The sequence below is a fragment of the Haliotis cracherodii genome, unplaced genomic scaffold, assembly GCF_022045235.1.
Source record: "Haliotis cracherodii isolate W230 unplaced genomic scaffold, xgHalCrac1.p SCAF_1, whole genome shotgun sequence".
Classification (NCBI taxonomy): domain Eukaryota; kingdom Metazoa; phylum Mollusca; class Gastropoda; order Lepetellida; family Haliotidae; genus Haliotis; species Haliotis cracherodii.
Window position 1 is genome coordinate 28392021 of NW_027266264.1, and position 17743 is coordinate 28409763.

Sequence of the window (17743 nt, forward strand, 5' to 3'; positions counted from 1 at the left end):
TTGGATATCCCCGTAATCGCGTAAGTGTCGAGCAATGATTTAGAAGCTCCTAACAGTGACATGCGCATTCAACCAGCTTACTCATAAAGGCGGCCGTAGTTCAAACTCCTTAGCAGCGCCGTTTCAAGAATCACGTGCCATTGAATCAATATCAACATTGTGACAGGATAAGGGATGTCGTGTGCTAGCTTTACAGTCTTCTCGGTGTAGTTTGACTCCTTTTAGAACTGTGAAATCATGGGTTAACTTTTTTTTTAAATCAGTAATTCTTCTCTTAAGGCTGCCACTTGTGCCGCTATGGATTGATCGCATGTGACGCTAATTAACCAGCAACCTGTGTGAATGACAGCTTTGTCCTGACTGAAACAGTGGACAGTATAGATCTGTGTTTGACCTGACACGGACAATGTGACAAGTGTCTGGCACTGCCCAACTAGAATTAATACCAAACTGAAAAAAAAACATTCCAGACTTGTGAATCGTTACCAGGTGCTTAAATTCCGATAGATAACGACATTCTGACAGTAGATCGTATTGGTAAATCATTCCAATCATTGTATTTGTACGTAAATGAAAACATGTCTCGTACTCTATCACATTCCGAGTCTGAAAGTGAAGAATGCCGACCGCTGATCCGGAATGATGGTACAGAATCGAAACAGAGAGAAGATGGTATTTATTTGTTGTAATATTTTACCAGTCTAAGATCATTTGTATTTATTTAAATCATATCTCTTTATTATTGTGTCTATCCCTAACTGGAAAATAATTTCTAAACTCACTTAGAATGTATTACCCATACTGGGATTTATTTAGAATTCTAAACTAATTGCCCTTGACTTGACATTTCCTGCAGACTTGGGACCTAAAAGCTGCCTCTGAATAGGTCTAGATAAATCCCTGCATATCAATATTTTCATTATTATAAATGTTTAGTCATCTGACTGTTCAGAAGTCAAGTGAGCTTATCTGTATCAGACAAATTCTGTGGTAAAATTATCAAAATTCTGCTCTAAAATATACCAAAAGAATGTTACTTTTTCCTGGGTATTTATGGAGGAAATACTTTAATATCAACACTGACAGCTTCTTTTGCTCAGTAGCTGTCTATGTTGAATTGTTGACTACGTATCCAAGTGAGCCACCATGGCTAATATAACATATCCAGGAAGTGTGAAACAGTGTTCAAAATAGCTGCCTGCCGCTAGCCAAATGCCACTGATTTTTATCCTGTTTAAATTGGGCTTGTGACATTTCCGTAAGCTGGCCTGACTGTCTTGTTAAACATTTTAGCCAATACATACTTATTTCTACGAATCATCAAGTCAGTTAAGGCATCATTTGATGTGAAAGTCTGTTGTCCGTATTTAGTCTTTTTGAGTTCATCGGAAGTGTTTTGGCTAGTAAAATATGATGAGGACTTGCAACTGTTTTGTTACATGCGCTGCTGGCCAGTGAACTTGGGAAATAATTCATACACTTTTGTGTAAAAGAAGTTGAATATCGAGTTTTGTTTTCTGCATGCTCACAAATAACCATGATTGCATTGTTGGTCAACAGCGTCATGTCAGTGGATTCAGGCGAGACATTTCCTGGCTCTCATGGCCTTCATGGGATTCTTCAACGTCTACTGTCTCCGCGTCAACCTCAGTATGGCAATGGTTGCCATGGCGAACACATCCTCCAGCACACACAATAATGACTCCACCTCCCAATGCAGACCACTATACAACACATCAAGTCCTTCACAGAACGTAGGTACAGAGTTGGTTGGTTTGGTTTGGTTTGTTGTTTAACGCCACACTCAGCAATATTCCAGCTATATGACGGCGGTCTGTAAATAATCGAGTCTGGACCAGACAATCCAGTCATTGATATCATGAGCATCGATCCACGCAGTTGGGATCGATGACATGCATCAACCAAGTAAGCGAGTCTGACCACCCGATCCCGTTAGTCGCCTTTTACGACAAGCATAGTCACTTTTTATGGAAAGCATGGGTTGCTGAAGACCTATTCTACCCCGGAATCTTCAAGGGTCAGAGTTGGAGGGTAACATGACTGAAATGCATTTATTTACATGTCTTGCATAAGTGTTTGTTAAACTGTCGATTTTGGTTGTGTATTTCAAGGAAAAGTAATAAGAAAAATGATGCCTGTTAAGAATATGGATTTTATTCCAAATTCTGCACACCAGTCAAGGTGAGATTGCCAACTTGTATTGTTCTTGTATTTCATCACAGTTGTCCAATGAAAGGCATATGTGTGCCCACTAGTCACGAATGCAACTCAGTGTATATTCCACATTATAACATCGCGATTGTGGCGTTATTATGATAAGTGCACATAACTGTTATATTCGGTACAAGGGAAGTAACTCTTGTCTTATGGTATAAGCTCAGAGAAGTAAAGACACACTGGAACAATCAACATGTTGTTTGTTAAGTTATGAGTCTTCCTTTGACAAACCAAAACATAAAACATGTTACAGCATCCATATAAAAATTATTGCATGAATTTGACAACAGAGACATTCTAGTGTTGGGTTTGTGGCCAAAATAGTTTTTTTTTGGTTTTTTTAATTGTTCCCAGAGTTGTAGAGTAATACAGTATTCCGTCAAGACATATTTCGGACTGCATAGAATTACACAATATATACACTTTTTAAAATTTAAAGGTTTTGAAACTGACATTGTCACATTTCAAACTAAAAAATCTGCAACAAACGTTCAGACTCAAACATAGCATGTATCAACAGAGAGCTGAGAATAAAATGCTGAAAATAAAAGTAACCATTTTTTGTTAAAGATATTTTTGTCATCCTTTTTTTAATAGAAATAAATTTCTTGGTTGAATATATGATTCCTTAAATTCCACATACATGAATATTTAAATTGGTATCTGTCTTGAAAAGGTCTTGAAAATAACCAAAGTGACTTGAAACGACCTTGAATTACACTTTGATTTGACTAAACATCATTTTTTTAGGTGCTTTTCATTTACTAAATACAATTGTGCTTGTGAATGTCCATGAACATATGCAGTAATGCTGCCTGATAACATCCGTCCATAATCATTTTGTTTCCAGAGTGTAACTTAAAACCTGTTCAATATTTTTCAGCAAAAATTGGCAGATATATCAAACAGATCCTGAAGTGGTGCCTTTTGTTGTTTATTGATTTTTGGCATTTTTATCTTTCTTATTTCCATGGAAACAATTTGGACTTGGGGAGCTAAAGGTGGGATGGATTTCATGTCCGGAGCACAACTAAAAACACAATCAAGATCTTTCAACGAAACTTGGCAGATATATCAAACAGATCCTGAAGTGGTGCCTTTTGCTGTTTACTAAATACCATGGTATTGTTTTGATAGAACTACTCTTGCATACGGACAGACAGATTAGATAGAAATTCTCTCATCAAGTTAGAGTGAGTGAGTGAGTTATGTTTAACGTCGCTTTTAACAGTATTCCAGTTATATCACGGCGTGTCAGCTTAATGTGGGAGGAAAGCCCGAAGTGATGCATGTCTCAGATGCTTACCACTTCAGTGAAACCCACGAGCACGGGTATGGTGCTGACAAACCTAGAAACATAATCGGGCGAACCGGGATTCAAACCCACAATCATAGGTTTCTGGCGTGCCCGGGGATCGCAACTCTGAACAGCGAATCGCGGCGGCTTAGATGACTGGGCCACCGGTACCCCTTCCACCAATGATATGTCACTATAACACTTGTAAATTATGAAATAGAATATCTAGCCTCGAAAACTCAATGTGGATAGCCAATGCAAATAATTGTGTTCAGTTCTCTGAGTTCTCTTTGTAGAGTGGAGAGTTCAACTGGGATGAACAGACACAAGGCCTCATCCTCGGTGCCTTCTTCTATGGTTACGTTACGACGCAGGTGCCGGGTGGATTCCTGGCAGAGAGATATGGCGCCAAGCGTATCTTTGGATTTGGAATTCTGTGCACATCAGTCCTCACACTGTTCACACCGCTAGCAGCTCGGTGGCACCTCTATGCTTTCTACGCTCTCAGAATCCTGGAGGGCATAGGGGAGGTAATTCAGTCACTTCCTTTTTCACTGATCGACGTTTTCTTCGTTCTTGTTTTTGAAAGATTTAAGTCATTTTGATTTTGATTGGGTTACAAATTCACTCTGTCAACATTTAACACATGTGAAATAAACATTTGCTGAATCGTGATATTTTTCTTCCAAGTTAACAAATTTAATAAAAATTTCTTTGCTTCACCCAACCAACAATAGTTCTAAAGAGATCAAGTCTTTTTAAAGTTTATATTAATTGTTATTTCGACCACCTTCGGAAAACAATCTGTACACAAAGTTAAAAAAACAAGGAAGCTTTGTGCAATCTCTACCCTCCTTTATCAAATGGGGGCACAGATAGTCCAGTCATGTATGGCGATGGAATTTGCTGTGCAGAGATGCAGAAACGTTTCCTGCTATGTGATATGTTCCAGGGTGTGATGTTTCCTGCTATGTGATATGTTCCAGGGTGTGACGTTTCCTGCTATGCGATCTGTTCCAGGGTGTGACGTTTCCTGCTATGTGATCTGTTCCAGGGTGTGACGTTTCCTGCTATGTGATCTGTTCCAGGGTGTGATGTTTCTTGCTGTGCTATCTGTTCCAGGGTGTGACGTTTCCTGCTATGTGATCTGTTCCAGGGTGTGACGTTTCCTGCTATGTGATATGTTCCAGGGTGTGACGTTTCCTGCTATGTGATATGTTCTAGGGTGGGACGTTTCCTGCTATGTGATATGTTCCATGGTGTGACGTTTCCTGCTATGCGATCTGTTCCAGGGTGTGACGTTTCCTGCTATGTGATCTGTTCCAGGGTGTGACGTTTCCTGCTATGTGATCTGTTCCAGGGTGTGATGTTTCCTGCTATGTGATATGTTCCAGGGTGTGACGTTTCCTGCTATGTGATCTGTTCCAGGGTGTGACGTTTCCTGCTATGTGATATGTTCTAGGGTGGGACGTTTCCTGCTATGTGATCTGTTCCAGGGTGTGACGTTTCCTGCTATGTGATCTGTTCCAGGGTGTGACGTTTCCTGCTATGTGATATGTTCCAGGGTGTGACGTTTCCTGCTATGCTATCTGTTCTAGGGTGTGACGTTTCCTGCTATGTGATATGTGCCAGGGTGTGACGTTTCCTGCTATGTGATCTGTTCCAGGGTGTGACGTTTCCTGCTATGTGATCTGTTCCAGGGTGTGACGTTTCCTGCTATGTGATCTGTTCCAGGGTGTGACGTTTCCTGCTATGTGATCTGTTCCAGGGTGTGACGTTTCCCACTATGTGATCTGTTCCAGGGTGTGACGTTTCCTACTATGTGATATGTTCCAGGGTGTGATGTTTCCTGCTATGCGATCTGTTCCAGGGTGTGATGTTTCCTGCTATGCGATCTGTTCCAGGGTGTGATGTTTCCTGCTATGCGATCTGTTCCATGGTGTGACGTTTCCTGCTATGTGATCTGTTCCAGGGTGTGACGTTTCCTGCTATGTGATATGTTCTAGGGTGGGACGTTTCCTGCTATGTGATATGTTCCATGGTGTGACGTTTCCTGCTATGCGATCTGTTCCAGGGTGTGACGTTTCCTGCTATGTGATATGTTCCAGGGTGTGACGTTTCCTGCTATGCATGCCATGTGGGGAAATTGGGCCCCAGTCTGGGAGCGGACTAAACTTGCAGGCTTCTCATACTCAGGTGAGTTCATTGCCAGGAACAGATAATATATAGTGTCATTTTGTTTGGTGATATCTGTCAACTGCATCAATCATTCGCTATCACAATGAATTAGACCATTATTGTGCCTAACTGAATAAATGCATGTACACCATCTATTGAACACTACAAAAGAATATACAATATTTTAACTTTTCCTGCATTACTCTTTAATGCATTTGCTGTGTGAGATGAAGCTGTGCGAGGTCCAACTGAAGAAGAATCTGTTCCCCATAGTTGTGTGGCTAATCCCATCACATAGCGCCCACATGACCACATAAGTGATGACGTCACGGAGAACCACATAACTGTTTGTCATCCAGACTGACAAGTCCTGTATAATAAAGTGTCCAGCTTTTATACTGGCATCCTTTTGATTGTTGCTTTATTCAGAGTTTATTGTGAATTTTATCATTCTTTGGCTTGTGTTTTCACATATTTTTACTGTCGCATAAATATTTTGCACGTGATGGTGGCCACAAGTCACTGTAAAATCATATGCGTTATTGTTCCAATTAGCCATTTGTATTTCCCACGTGGTCACACTCTCGAGTCTCTTTGTTCTTTTTTAAAGCTTGGTATTTTCTTTCATATTTTCTTATCTAAAGTTCCCCGTTTGGAAAAGTAAGTGTTATTTTACCCTTTAACCTTCGTGTTTCATAATAGGTTCAAAATTACTGTAATTTCTCTTTGTGCTATTTATGACAATGGCTTCTTCTTAATTGTAGATTTATGCTTGATCTCCGTTCTGAGTACCTGCAGGGCAGCACCATTACTACCTACCTGGTGGCCATTAACTCGGTGTTGGCAGTTCTGGAGGATCATAAGAAGACCATGATATTCGGAGCTCCAAGCTTTGCTGCACTCCAACAGACTTGAAGATCAGAAGGCCAAGTTCAGACCTACTGATGGTGTCTGAACATTTTCAGGTTTCTGTGTGGCTTTCCATTTGTGCCTACTCAGCATCTTCTTTCTTTAACCTCAACAAGAAGACGTTATTTCCTCACCCAGGTCTGATTTGAGTGTAGGGCACGTTCACCTTGGGCTGTCCCTGGACTTTAGCCAAGAATCAACTCCTTCATCCCAGGTCTTCATCCCACCACTCTTCTCGATTGTGGGTGCTGAAGACTTCTCGATTGTGGGTGCTGAAGACTTCTCGATTGTGGGTGCTGAAGACTTCTCGATTGTGGGTGCAGAAGACTTCTCGATTGTGGGTGCTGAAGACTTCTCGATTGTGGGTGCTTAAGACTTCTCGATTGTGGGTGCTTAAGACTTCTCGATTGTGGGTGCTGAAGATGAGGTGGAACTCCTTCTGTGCCAAGTTGTGCACCGAGGGTTTCATTTGCCGATCTAAGACTCAACGTGGTTCCTGGGAACAGCTTTCCATCCTCGTCTCCAGGACATCCACAGGAGAAGTCAGTCATAACACATTATCCTTGTAGTTACGTGCAGTCATCCAGGCCTATGAGGCCACTGGTGTTGGTCCTCCCAGGGCCTACAACCCTCACAAGATCCTAGCGGTCACTTCTATGATGGCTCTCAACAGTAACTGCATCTTCATCATGGAAGGATGCTTCTGGAGATCCAACACTTTCTTTGCAAGCCATTGCCTGAGGGACATGGCTTTGGAAGGCGTCGAAGGTATCCACAGTTTTGGTCATGTGGTGGTTGCCCTGCAGGTCTCCAACCCCAGACACCATTAGCTTCTCCAGCAGTCCAGAGCCGACTATTCTTGTTGTGAAAGGCGACTTCGGGATCGGGTGGTCAGGCTTGCTGACTTGGTTGATGGATGTCATTTTATCCCAATTGCGTAGATCAATGTTCATGATATCAGTCACTGGATTGTCTGGTTCATTTACAGACGGCCGTCATATAACTGGAATATTGCTGAGTTTGAGGTTAAACAACAAACAAACAAACAAAACACGCCAGATAAGGAGGCTTACATGTTGCAAGCATTGGCTAGGTAAGTCAGTCTCTGACTCTAGCAGAAGCTATTTTCTACTACTGTTCTTTGCCTGGACTTCCTCCCATTCGTTCTCCCTCTGGCAGGAATGATCTCCTGGTTCCCGATCATCACAAAAGGCTGCTGTGATGGTTGCCTGGACATTTGATGAGGGTTTTCTTAGGATCACATCTGAAGGTATGCCCACCTCCATACCATCCAATTCAGATGCATTAAGGAGCACTAAGTTACAATATTTATTAAAATTGTATTTTTTTACATTTGTATACTTATCCTGCTTTACTAAGTCTAAAGTGGTCCAACCATCACAGGGCTGCCTCCCCACGACGTCTTCAGATCTAACGATGAAGCAGGAATGGGATGTTCCGTGATGTCATCATTTTCATTTTTTGCTGTGTGACGGTATTAGCCACCCAATTAGTGGGGACAACTTCTTCTTCAGCTGGACCTCACACAGCTTTGTCTTTCTGTTAAAAAATCAGCAGTAAATACATTAAGGATTAATGCAGGTTAAATATACAATGTAACAAATATGTAGATTTTGCTAATATCTCTACCATCAGATTTATAAAAATAAATTATTACCTACATTTTTCTACTTGATAAGTTTACTATTGTTTGCAGGGTCTCAGCTAGGAACAGTGATCTCAATGCCGATATCTGGACTGCTGTGTGGGTCTGACATCCTTGGGGGATGGCCATCAGTGTTCTATATATTTGGTGAGCATGTGTTTGTTGTTTGACGTCTTGAATGCCTCATCCGGCAATATTCCAGGTAAATATTCCATCCGCCTGTAATTACTCAAGACTGGACCAGACAATCTAGTGTTTCATATTATGATCAACTATACACACCTACAATGACTTATCAATCGAGTCACTAAGTTGTATGATCTGTGTCTTCTGTATGACAGGTTGGATAAGCTGTGTTTACTGTAACACAGGTTGAATAAGCTTTGTTTACTGTATGACAGGTGGTATAAGCTGTGTTTACTGTATGACAGGTGGTATAAACTGTGTATAATGTATGACAGGGTGTATAAACTGTGTCTACTGTATGACAGGTGTTTACTGTATGACAGGTTGTATAAGCTGTGTCTACTGTATGACAGGTGTTTACTGTATGACAGGGTGTATAAGCTGTGTTTCAGGTATGACAAGTTGTATAAGCTGTGTTTACTGTATGACAGGTTGTATAAGCTGTGTTTACTGTATGACAGGTTGTATAAGCTGTGTTTCAGGTATGACAAGTTGTATAAGCTGTGTTTACTGTATGACAGGTTGTATAAGCTGTGTTTCAGGTATGACAGGTTGTATAAGCTGTGTTTACTGTATGATGGGTTGTATAAGCTGTGTTTACTGTATGACAGGTTGTATAAGCTGTGTTTCAGGTATGACAGGTTGTATAAGCTGTGTTTACTGTATGATGGGTTGTATAAGCTGTGTTTAATGTATGACAGGTTGTATAAGCTGTGTCTACTGTATGACAGGTTTTATAAGCTGTGTTTACTGTGTGACAGGTTGTATAAGCTGTGTTTACTGTATGACAGATTGTATAAGCTTTGTCTACTGTTTGACAGGTTGTATAAGCTGTGTCTACTGTATGACAGGTTTTATAAGCTGTGTTTACTGTATGACAGGTTTTATAAGCTTTGTTTACTGTATGAGAGGTTGTATAAGCTGTGTCTACTGTATGACAGGTTTTATAAGCTGTGTTTACTGTATGACAGGTTGTATAAGCTGTGTTTACTGTATGACAGGTGCTGTAAGCTGTGTATGGGTGATTGCTTGGTTCTGTCTCGTACATGAAACACCATCCGACCATCCTCGTATTTCAAAATCAGAGAAGGAATATATTGAGAACTCTATTGGGAAAAGAGAGGTTAGTGTGTTTTTCATTACAAAATGCATATGTGAGTTTATACTACTATAGTAATTAATCATTTCATAAACTGCTTCAGTTTCTGTTTCTAACTATACATAACACTGGATGAAGTAAGTTGATGTTATGAAATACAAATACTTGAAATTCCTAAACACCTTCTTTGCTGCTGCTGACTTTAAAAAATTCATAACATACACTAGAAAATATAGACTGTCAAGTAAAGTTTCAGTCTTTGTAGGGGGACCCGTGAAGATCCGGGGTAGAATAGGTCTTCAGCAACCCATGCTTGCCATAAAAGGCGGCTATGCTTTTCGTAAGAGGCGACTGACAGGATCGGGTGGTCAGGCTCGCTGACTTGGTTGATGCATGTCATCGTATCCCAATTGCGTGGATTGTTGGTCAATCACTGGATTGTTCTAAGATATTCTGTAGATAATACCATGCTTGTTTTCCTTGAAGAACTGTTTTAATAGTAAAAAGCTTATACAAGACTGCTTCTTTGTAATCTAACTACCGTATTCGACGTAATAAGCGCCCAGGGCGCTCTCAAAATTAGAAATAGGGGGCTCTTATTAAAATATTATTTTGGTGAAAAAAAACAGAGTGAAAAGATAAAGTTTGTGGTTTATGCTGACAGCCTCAAATGTTTATATATGACAGAATTTATTTGCCCATAATTAAGGGTGCATATAACACACAAGTGCGTATTATACGCGAATAAATAAGTCTTGTGTACATTGATCAATCGGAAGGGGTGCTAATTGGGTTTGTTCACTAGCCAATATATTAGCAAATATTGCTGTGGGCGCTTATTAGAGCGGGACGCTTATTACGTCGAATACGGTATTATCGATGACATGACGTGTACACATACCAGAGGCTGCCTACCCCTTGGAAGAAGATCCTGACCAGCAGTGCATTGTGGGGGATTGCTGTGGTCAGTTTTACCAACAACTGGGGAAGCTACGTCTTTCTTACCTGCCTCCCAACATTCATGCAGAGAATTCTTAAGTTCGACATCAAGTCTGTGAGTATATCTGAAGATATATGAAAGTGTATTCTTACTCCCTATATCTAAGTTTTCGGAGGGACGGGGTTGCCTAGCACCTGTTGGTACATCAGATGCCGAGATAAGTGGAATTCCAAATGGCTCTGTGCAGTACTCTGGATGCTAGAGCTTAGTATCGCCTGGTAACTTGCGATACGATTCGTATCACAATATGGACTGACTATACTATTGATATCACAATACACCACATCAAAAAGTAAGAAATGATGAAATCACTGAAATTCGGCTCTAAAACCTCTTTCTTCATACATTTCTTATTGTTATCTCAAAAACTTTTACAAAGAAAACCAAACAAATGAAGGGATGGTTATTAAATGTAACAGTTAGTCGGCTGGTCCTCAGCTACTACATCCTTGTGTTCTGCCATGCTTACTGGTGGTGCAATGCTACTTCTGCCATTATGGGTGGTAACTCTATTAGTTCCTGTTCCATTTGCAACGAATTACCAAAATCACTGATTAATCAGTCCCGTTAATCCGACACAGTGATCAGCGTACTCCGTGGTCATCTGCCCACGAGTACAAAGCCAGTGTTTTGATGAGAGACGAGTCGGCTGCTATCTGCATATTACAAAGCTACAGAGATAAACTTTGCTTAACAACAAACAATTAATGCTTTCAATAAACAAATCAGGATTAATCACATGCTTAGATTACCTCAATCTCATTAAAATCAGATACAAGCTCTCGCTATCAGTATCACCGAGGACATCCCATTACAGGTCACGTCAGAAGAACCTTTCGCGAACTATGACCGACGAACGTTGGTACTACTTAATTTAAGACATACTCGTTAATCCGACATAATCATATGCAACCAGCTATGTCGGATAAACGGGACTTGACTGTATAGTGTTTCGCGATCGTGTGTAACTATTAAGTATCGATGATGTCATAGGTATCGGTGAATCGTTACAGCCCTACTGGATGCCATGAAGGTATTTTGATATGCCAGTATTTCTCAAAGTTGAAATTTATTTCATGTCCTTTTATTCTTGCAAAGCATGACAATTCTCTGTAATATTTTGCCCTAAGCCTTTGAACTTGCAATGTCATGCTTTCTATGTGAAAGTCCCAGACTAATGTACTTGTACCAGGTGTGTACATGGATATGACTCAAGAGTTCGTAAATTAAATTCCAATACAAATGTCTGTATATAATTCACCTGTATTCCTTATAGCATATATTCCTCCATTTGATGTTATGGCATGTATTCCTCCATGTGATGTTATAGCATGTATTCCTCCATGTGATGTTATAGCATGTATTCCTCCATGTGATGTTATGGCATGTATTCCTCCATGTGATGTTATAGCATGTATTCCTCCATGTGATGTTATGGCATTATTCCTCCATGTGATGTTATGGCATGTATTCCTCCATGTGATATTATAGCATGTGTTCCTCCATGTGATGTTATAGCATGTATTCCTCCATGTGATGTTATAGCATGTATTCCTCCATGTGATGTTATGGCATGTATTCCTCCATGTGATGTTATGGCATGTATTCCTCCATGTGATGTTATGGCATGCATTCTTCTGTGTGATGTTACGGTATGTATACCTCAGTGTGATGTTATGGCATGTATTCTTCCGTGTGATGTTACGGCGTGTATTCCTCAGTGTGATGTTATGGTATGTATTCCTCTGTGTGATGTTAGGGCATGAATTCCTCAGTGTGATGTTATGGCATGTATTCCTCAGTGTGATGTTACAGCATGTATTTGTCTGTGTGATGTTTCGGCATGTATTTCTCTGTGATGTTATGGCATGTATTTCTCTCTGTGATGTTACGTCGTGTATTTCTCTGTGTGATGTTAGGGCATGAATTCCTCAGTGTGATGTTACAGCATGTATTTCTCTATGTGATGTTACGGCATGTATTTCTCTGTGTGATGTTACGGCATGTATTTCTCTGTGTTATGTTACGGCATGTATTCCTCTGTGTGATGTGATGGCATGTATTCTTCCGTGTGATGTTACAGCATGTATTCCACTGTATTATGTTTTATCATGTATTCTCTTCGCCACAGGATGGTCTGCTGTCTGCATTGCCGTATGTAGCAATATGGATCACACAGATGATGTCTGGATTCATCGCAGATTATCTCCGTACAAACAACTACCTCAGTACCTTGGCCACTCGTCGGCTCATGACATTAATAGGTCAGTTAAATACTTTCATTAGCTAGCCTGGCTATAGGATCCAACTCCCTTTCCTGTCCTCATGCTTTGTAGATCGTGTTAGGTAGGCAGAGCATGTTCTGTTTTGTTGGTCATCTACCTCCTACAACTCCACCTCAGTTAAACCGCTGATCGTCTATAATGCTCATCAATTATTTGGACCCCAAAGGTAATAAATAAGTTCTTTGCCTTGAAGCAGTGACTGAAAAATATTCTCCAAGAAACGTTCCCTCCTCCAGAACAATAAATGGCCCATCCAAAAAATTGCTTTCAGGTGAGGTGCTGCCAGCTGCAGCTGTGATCGGCGTCAGCTATGTCGGTTGTGACCATATATGGGCTGTGGTCCTTTTGACTGTTTCCCTTGGGACGAATGGCATCAGTATGGGAGGTTTCAATGTCAATCACCTTGATATTGCTCCCAAATTTGCAGGTAAGTGTCATCTCTATGGATACTTCAGAGCTGCCTCCCTTCCCCACTACAACACTCTACCATGAAGATCTTGGTTAGAATAGGTCTTCAGCAACCCATGCTTGCCATAAATGGTGACTATGCTTTTCGTAAGAGGCGACTAAGAGAATTGGGTGGTCAGGCTCGCTGACTTGGTTGATGCATGTCTTCGTATCGCAATTGCATAGATCGATGTTTGTGTACTCAATCACTGGATTGACATCAGCTTAAGACAATATTCAGTTATTCACTTGCTCATTTTTCATAATATTACTCAACTAGTTTATGTTTGTAGTAATAGCCCGACAAATCCTTGCTGATCTGACTTTTTGTTGCTTGTTTATTGTTCACCAGTCAGCAACAATTCAGCTGTAATTCATCAAGGTTGGCCCAACAACCAGTGTTTGATATTATTAGGAACATGTACATCCCATGTAGTCGAAGTCTGATGACAGCTAGGCAGTCGACCTTGTAATACACTCTTAAGATCTGCAATCAGGAAATCATGAGAGTCTTATTTTCAGGAAGTAGAATCAGTGAGCGTCGAAGTTGCTAGTTGATTCTACTTTCAGAGTCAACGGATTCGAGTGATTCCTCCGACCTAAACCATGTCATGGTTTATATATAATTTCTCTATAATTTTGGATAATGACCTATATTTGCATCAGTTTGACTTGTTTACATTTTGTTCAGAATAGTCGGTGACTTCCTGGCTCAGACACAACAGTTATGATTATGGTTTAAATAGTGGCACATGTAACAACTGGTAAGATGCACTGCCATACAAGATGTTGTGGTATGAGACAGAAATATTGCTCACACAACATGATCTGTTTGTTGTGTATTCTGAATTCTGAATGTTATAGTGCATGAAGTTTTAATGCAACTTTTAGTGGTTATTTTCAAAGCATGTTTTGTGTTTTAGGTGTGATGCTGGGGATCACTAATGGTATAGCCTCCATCCCAGGATTCCTGGCCCCAGCAGTTGTGGGCTACATCACCAACAATAGGGTGAGTTTCCCCACAGTCAGGGGCTGTATCACCAACAGCAGGATGAGGTTTCCCCACAGTCAGGGGGTGTATCCCCAATAACAGGGTGAGGTTTCCCCACAGTCAAGGGCTGTATCACCAACAATAGGGTGTGTTTCCCCACAGTCAGGGGCTGTATCACCAACAATAGGGTGAGTTCCCCAGTCAGGGCCTGTATCACCAACAATAGGGTGAGTTTCCCCCACAGTCAAGGGCTGTATCACCAACAATAGGGTGAGTTTCCCCCACAGTCAAGGGCTGTATCACCAACAATAGGGTGAGTTTCCCCACAGTCAGGGGCTGTATCACCACCAGCAGGATGAGGTTTCCCCACAGTCAGGGGGTGTATCCCCAATAACAGGGTGAGGTTTCCCCACAGTCAGGGGCTGTATCACCATCAACAGGGTGAGTTCCCCAGTCAGGGCCTGTATCACCAACAATAGGGTGAGTGTTCCCAGTCAGGTGCTGTATCACCAACAGCAAGGTGAGTTTTCCTACAGTTAGAGGCTCTATCACCAACAACAGGGTGAGCTTTCCACCCATCAGGGACTGTATCATGAAACAACAGGGTGAGTTTTCCCCACAGTCAGGAGATGATGTAAGACCCAGTTCAAGTAGTCAATTCTGATTGTTCTTCAGGAAACTATTGAGGGATGGCGATATGTTTTCTTCCTGACTGCTGGGATCTATGTCGTGGGTGCGCTGGTGTATGTTGCCCTGGCCCGTGGAGACGAAATGGCATGGGCCAGGGAGAGGCCATCACACAGCAGCTCCCTCAGTGTGAGTTCTGCCAATATACAGACACACAGACAAACATGGCAGCCGCCGCCGCAACAGGAAGTCGACATCCCTCCACCACCAGAATACACAGAAACCTGACATCACCCGTAATTCATGTACTGTTATGTCAAGGTTATGTGTAACTAAAAATAATGTGGTTGTCTTTCTGAGTGAGGGACCAGAGGTCACCTGATTATGATTTTGTTGTTTCATAGGTTTCATGAAAGTGATAAATGCCACGACCTGCACGCTGTGATGTTACTGAGATACTCTTCATTGTGATCAATGATTACTCCATGTATTTCTTAATGTTAAAATCTTGCAAGGTTTTTCTGTGCCAAAATATACATGGTTGACAAAACATTTTTAATAAGTAACTTTGATGCATTGATGATCGTTGTTTATAAGTTTCATTGTTGTTATTGTCACAATATATCCAGTGTAAATATAAAGTTGCTGAATTCACCCTTTGCAAGATGTTCCTCAAAGGCACTTTGTAGAACATGTCTCGTAACCCATGATGGGATATATATAGAATACTAAACGAGCTCCCGTGTAATACCAATTTTATGAAACGAGTGAATGTGGTATTTGACGAGCGAAAGCGAGTCAGATACCAAAACTGTTCACGAGTTTCATAAAATTGTTTTTACACGGTAGCGAGTTTAGTATTTTATTTATTACTTGCCATTTAAAACGTTTTTAGAATTATACTGTCGAGTGTGAATAGGCTGACACCTACACGATGAACGGCATAATACAATTGAGTTTAACAGAATAATACTTCAAACAAGTCAAAAGTTGAAACGTATGAATTTAATACCATACAACGGTCTACCTTTTGAATTCAGGCGTCCGTTCCACAGAATTATCGTAGCATTAAGGTTATCGCAACTCACATACTTAAACTTAGACCAACGACTGTCGTTGCGCTACAGCACGATCGCCTTGTGGAACGGGGCCTTGCACCTCAAAGTTTACAATCATGTCACAATACCCGATGACGTAATTTGTGGAATTTTGTTGCAAGATCCTTCGGCGAAACAATGCCATGTGACGTCAGCCTAGCAACAAGGTTGCTGTGGTCATCGAGTGTGCTTAAGCTCCTCTCAGTGATCTATCATCTCCATACGCAATGTCGTTGAATAAGCCAAGAGATGTTGAGAGCTTGCAATATTTTTCGTGAAACGTGTTCCGAGAGTACATACCGGTAAGCACGTGTTTTGGTATTACACAATGTGTAATACAGCTGTATGTTTATTAAACAGGTGATCTCTTCATGGGCAAGTAATAAAGTCATACTGATGTACAGTTGAACCCTGTTGTCTCAAACTAAATTTGTTGTCCTGCATTAAAATAATTTATGACATACCTCGATACATTGGAAAAACACATCTTGGATTTTGTAGCAAGTGTACCGGCCAAGATACTATATAATGTGAGACAGAAAACTGTTGATTGGTTGTAAAGGCTGCCATGACTAATTTCATTCACGTGTACTCAATTAAAGAAGTGATGACTCTATTAACATTTGAGACAGTCAATACCCTTGCCCGACAGTTAGTAGTCACTTGATCTACTCTTAAATGAACATATGACAAATGCTTCTGTGTTTATCTTTAGTAATAATGGATGCAGTTCATGCTGCGCACAAAGTACTACCCAGTTTGCGTATTTAAGACAAATGATGCATTCCATTGGCAGAACAAGTAATTCAAAATTTTCAGTTGACGCTGATGGTGCCAACCCTTTTGGTATGCTGGATGTAAGTGGTATTCAGATGCTCCTGTGGAGTACACTGGATGCCAAGAAATGTTCATGTGGTACACAATGCTAATATTTCAATGTCAAATGTATGGTTATGTTGTAAGACCATCAGTTCAACAAGTGCGTTATATCATGTTTTGTGAAGTATGTACATTGTACAGATTGCAAGTGTAAAATGACACCAACAATTTCCTTTGTGAAGTTTTTGGTATTTTATGAATATATTCGAAGAAAAGTCAAATCTCATCCTTAAAGAACCCATTTGTCTTTCATTGTGTGTTTGTTTTTAAGGGAATGTTTGACTGTATGTTAAAATGAATGTATATAGTCTCTTCCTTTATGCTGCAAGCACAGTCAATCATTAGGCTTGGCCTTACATATGTGTATATGCTGTTGGTGATCTCCTGTGGGAGTGGGCATGGGTGGTCCAGTCGTTTAAGGTGCCACAATTTGCTGTGCAGAGTTGCCTTCTTTGGACATGACATGCAGAAAGCTATGATTGTGGGTTCAAACCCAGTTCGCCCCAGTGTCAGAACCACACCCGTGCTTCTGGGTTTCACCAAAGTGGTGAACCATCTGAAACCAACATCATTTCGGGCTTTCCTTGCACATCAAGCTGACATCCAGTGATATAACTGGAATATTGTTCAAAGCGACCTTAAACCCAACTCACTCACTCCTGTAGGATTTTTTGTAGGATACCATGTGGAATCCCTGTACGCCATCCTGTAGGATCCTTTGTAGGATACCATGTGGAATCCCTTTTAAGCCATCCTGTAGGATCCTTTGTAGGATACCATGTGGAATCCCTGTACGCCATCCTGTAGGATCCTTTGTAGGATACCATGTGGAATCCCTGTACGC

General features: G+C 40.9%; 1 protein-coding gene across 1 annotated transcript; it reads left to right on the forward strand.

The window, feature by feature from the left end:
• The first annotated feature begins 158 nt into the window (after nt 1-158).
• Nucleotides 159-16291, forward strand: LOC139462693 (sialin-like). Its single transcript, XM_071244524.1, has 11 exons — nt 159-672; nt 1561-1754; nt 3832-4065; nt 5644-5731; nt 8340-8435; nt 9476-9597; nt 10478-10627; nt 12705-12837; nt 13130-13285; nt 14229-14314; nt 14972-16291. The coding sequence occupies exons 1-11, from the start codon at nt 579-581 to the stop codon at nt 15209-15211; spliced, it is 1593 nt and encodes a 530-aa protein (XP_071100625.1). The 5' UTR covers nt 159-578; the 3' UTR covers nt 15212-16291.
• The last annotated feature ends 1452 nt before the right edge of the window (nt 16292-17743 follow it).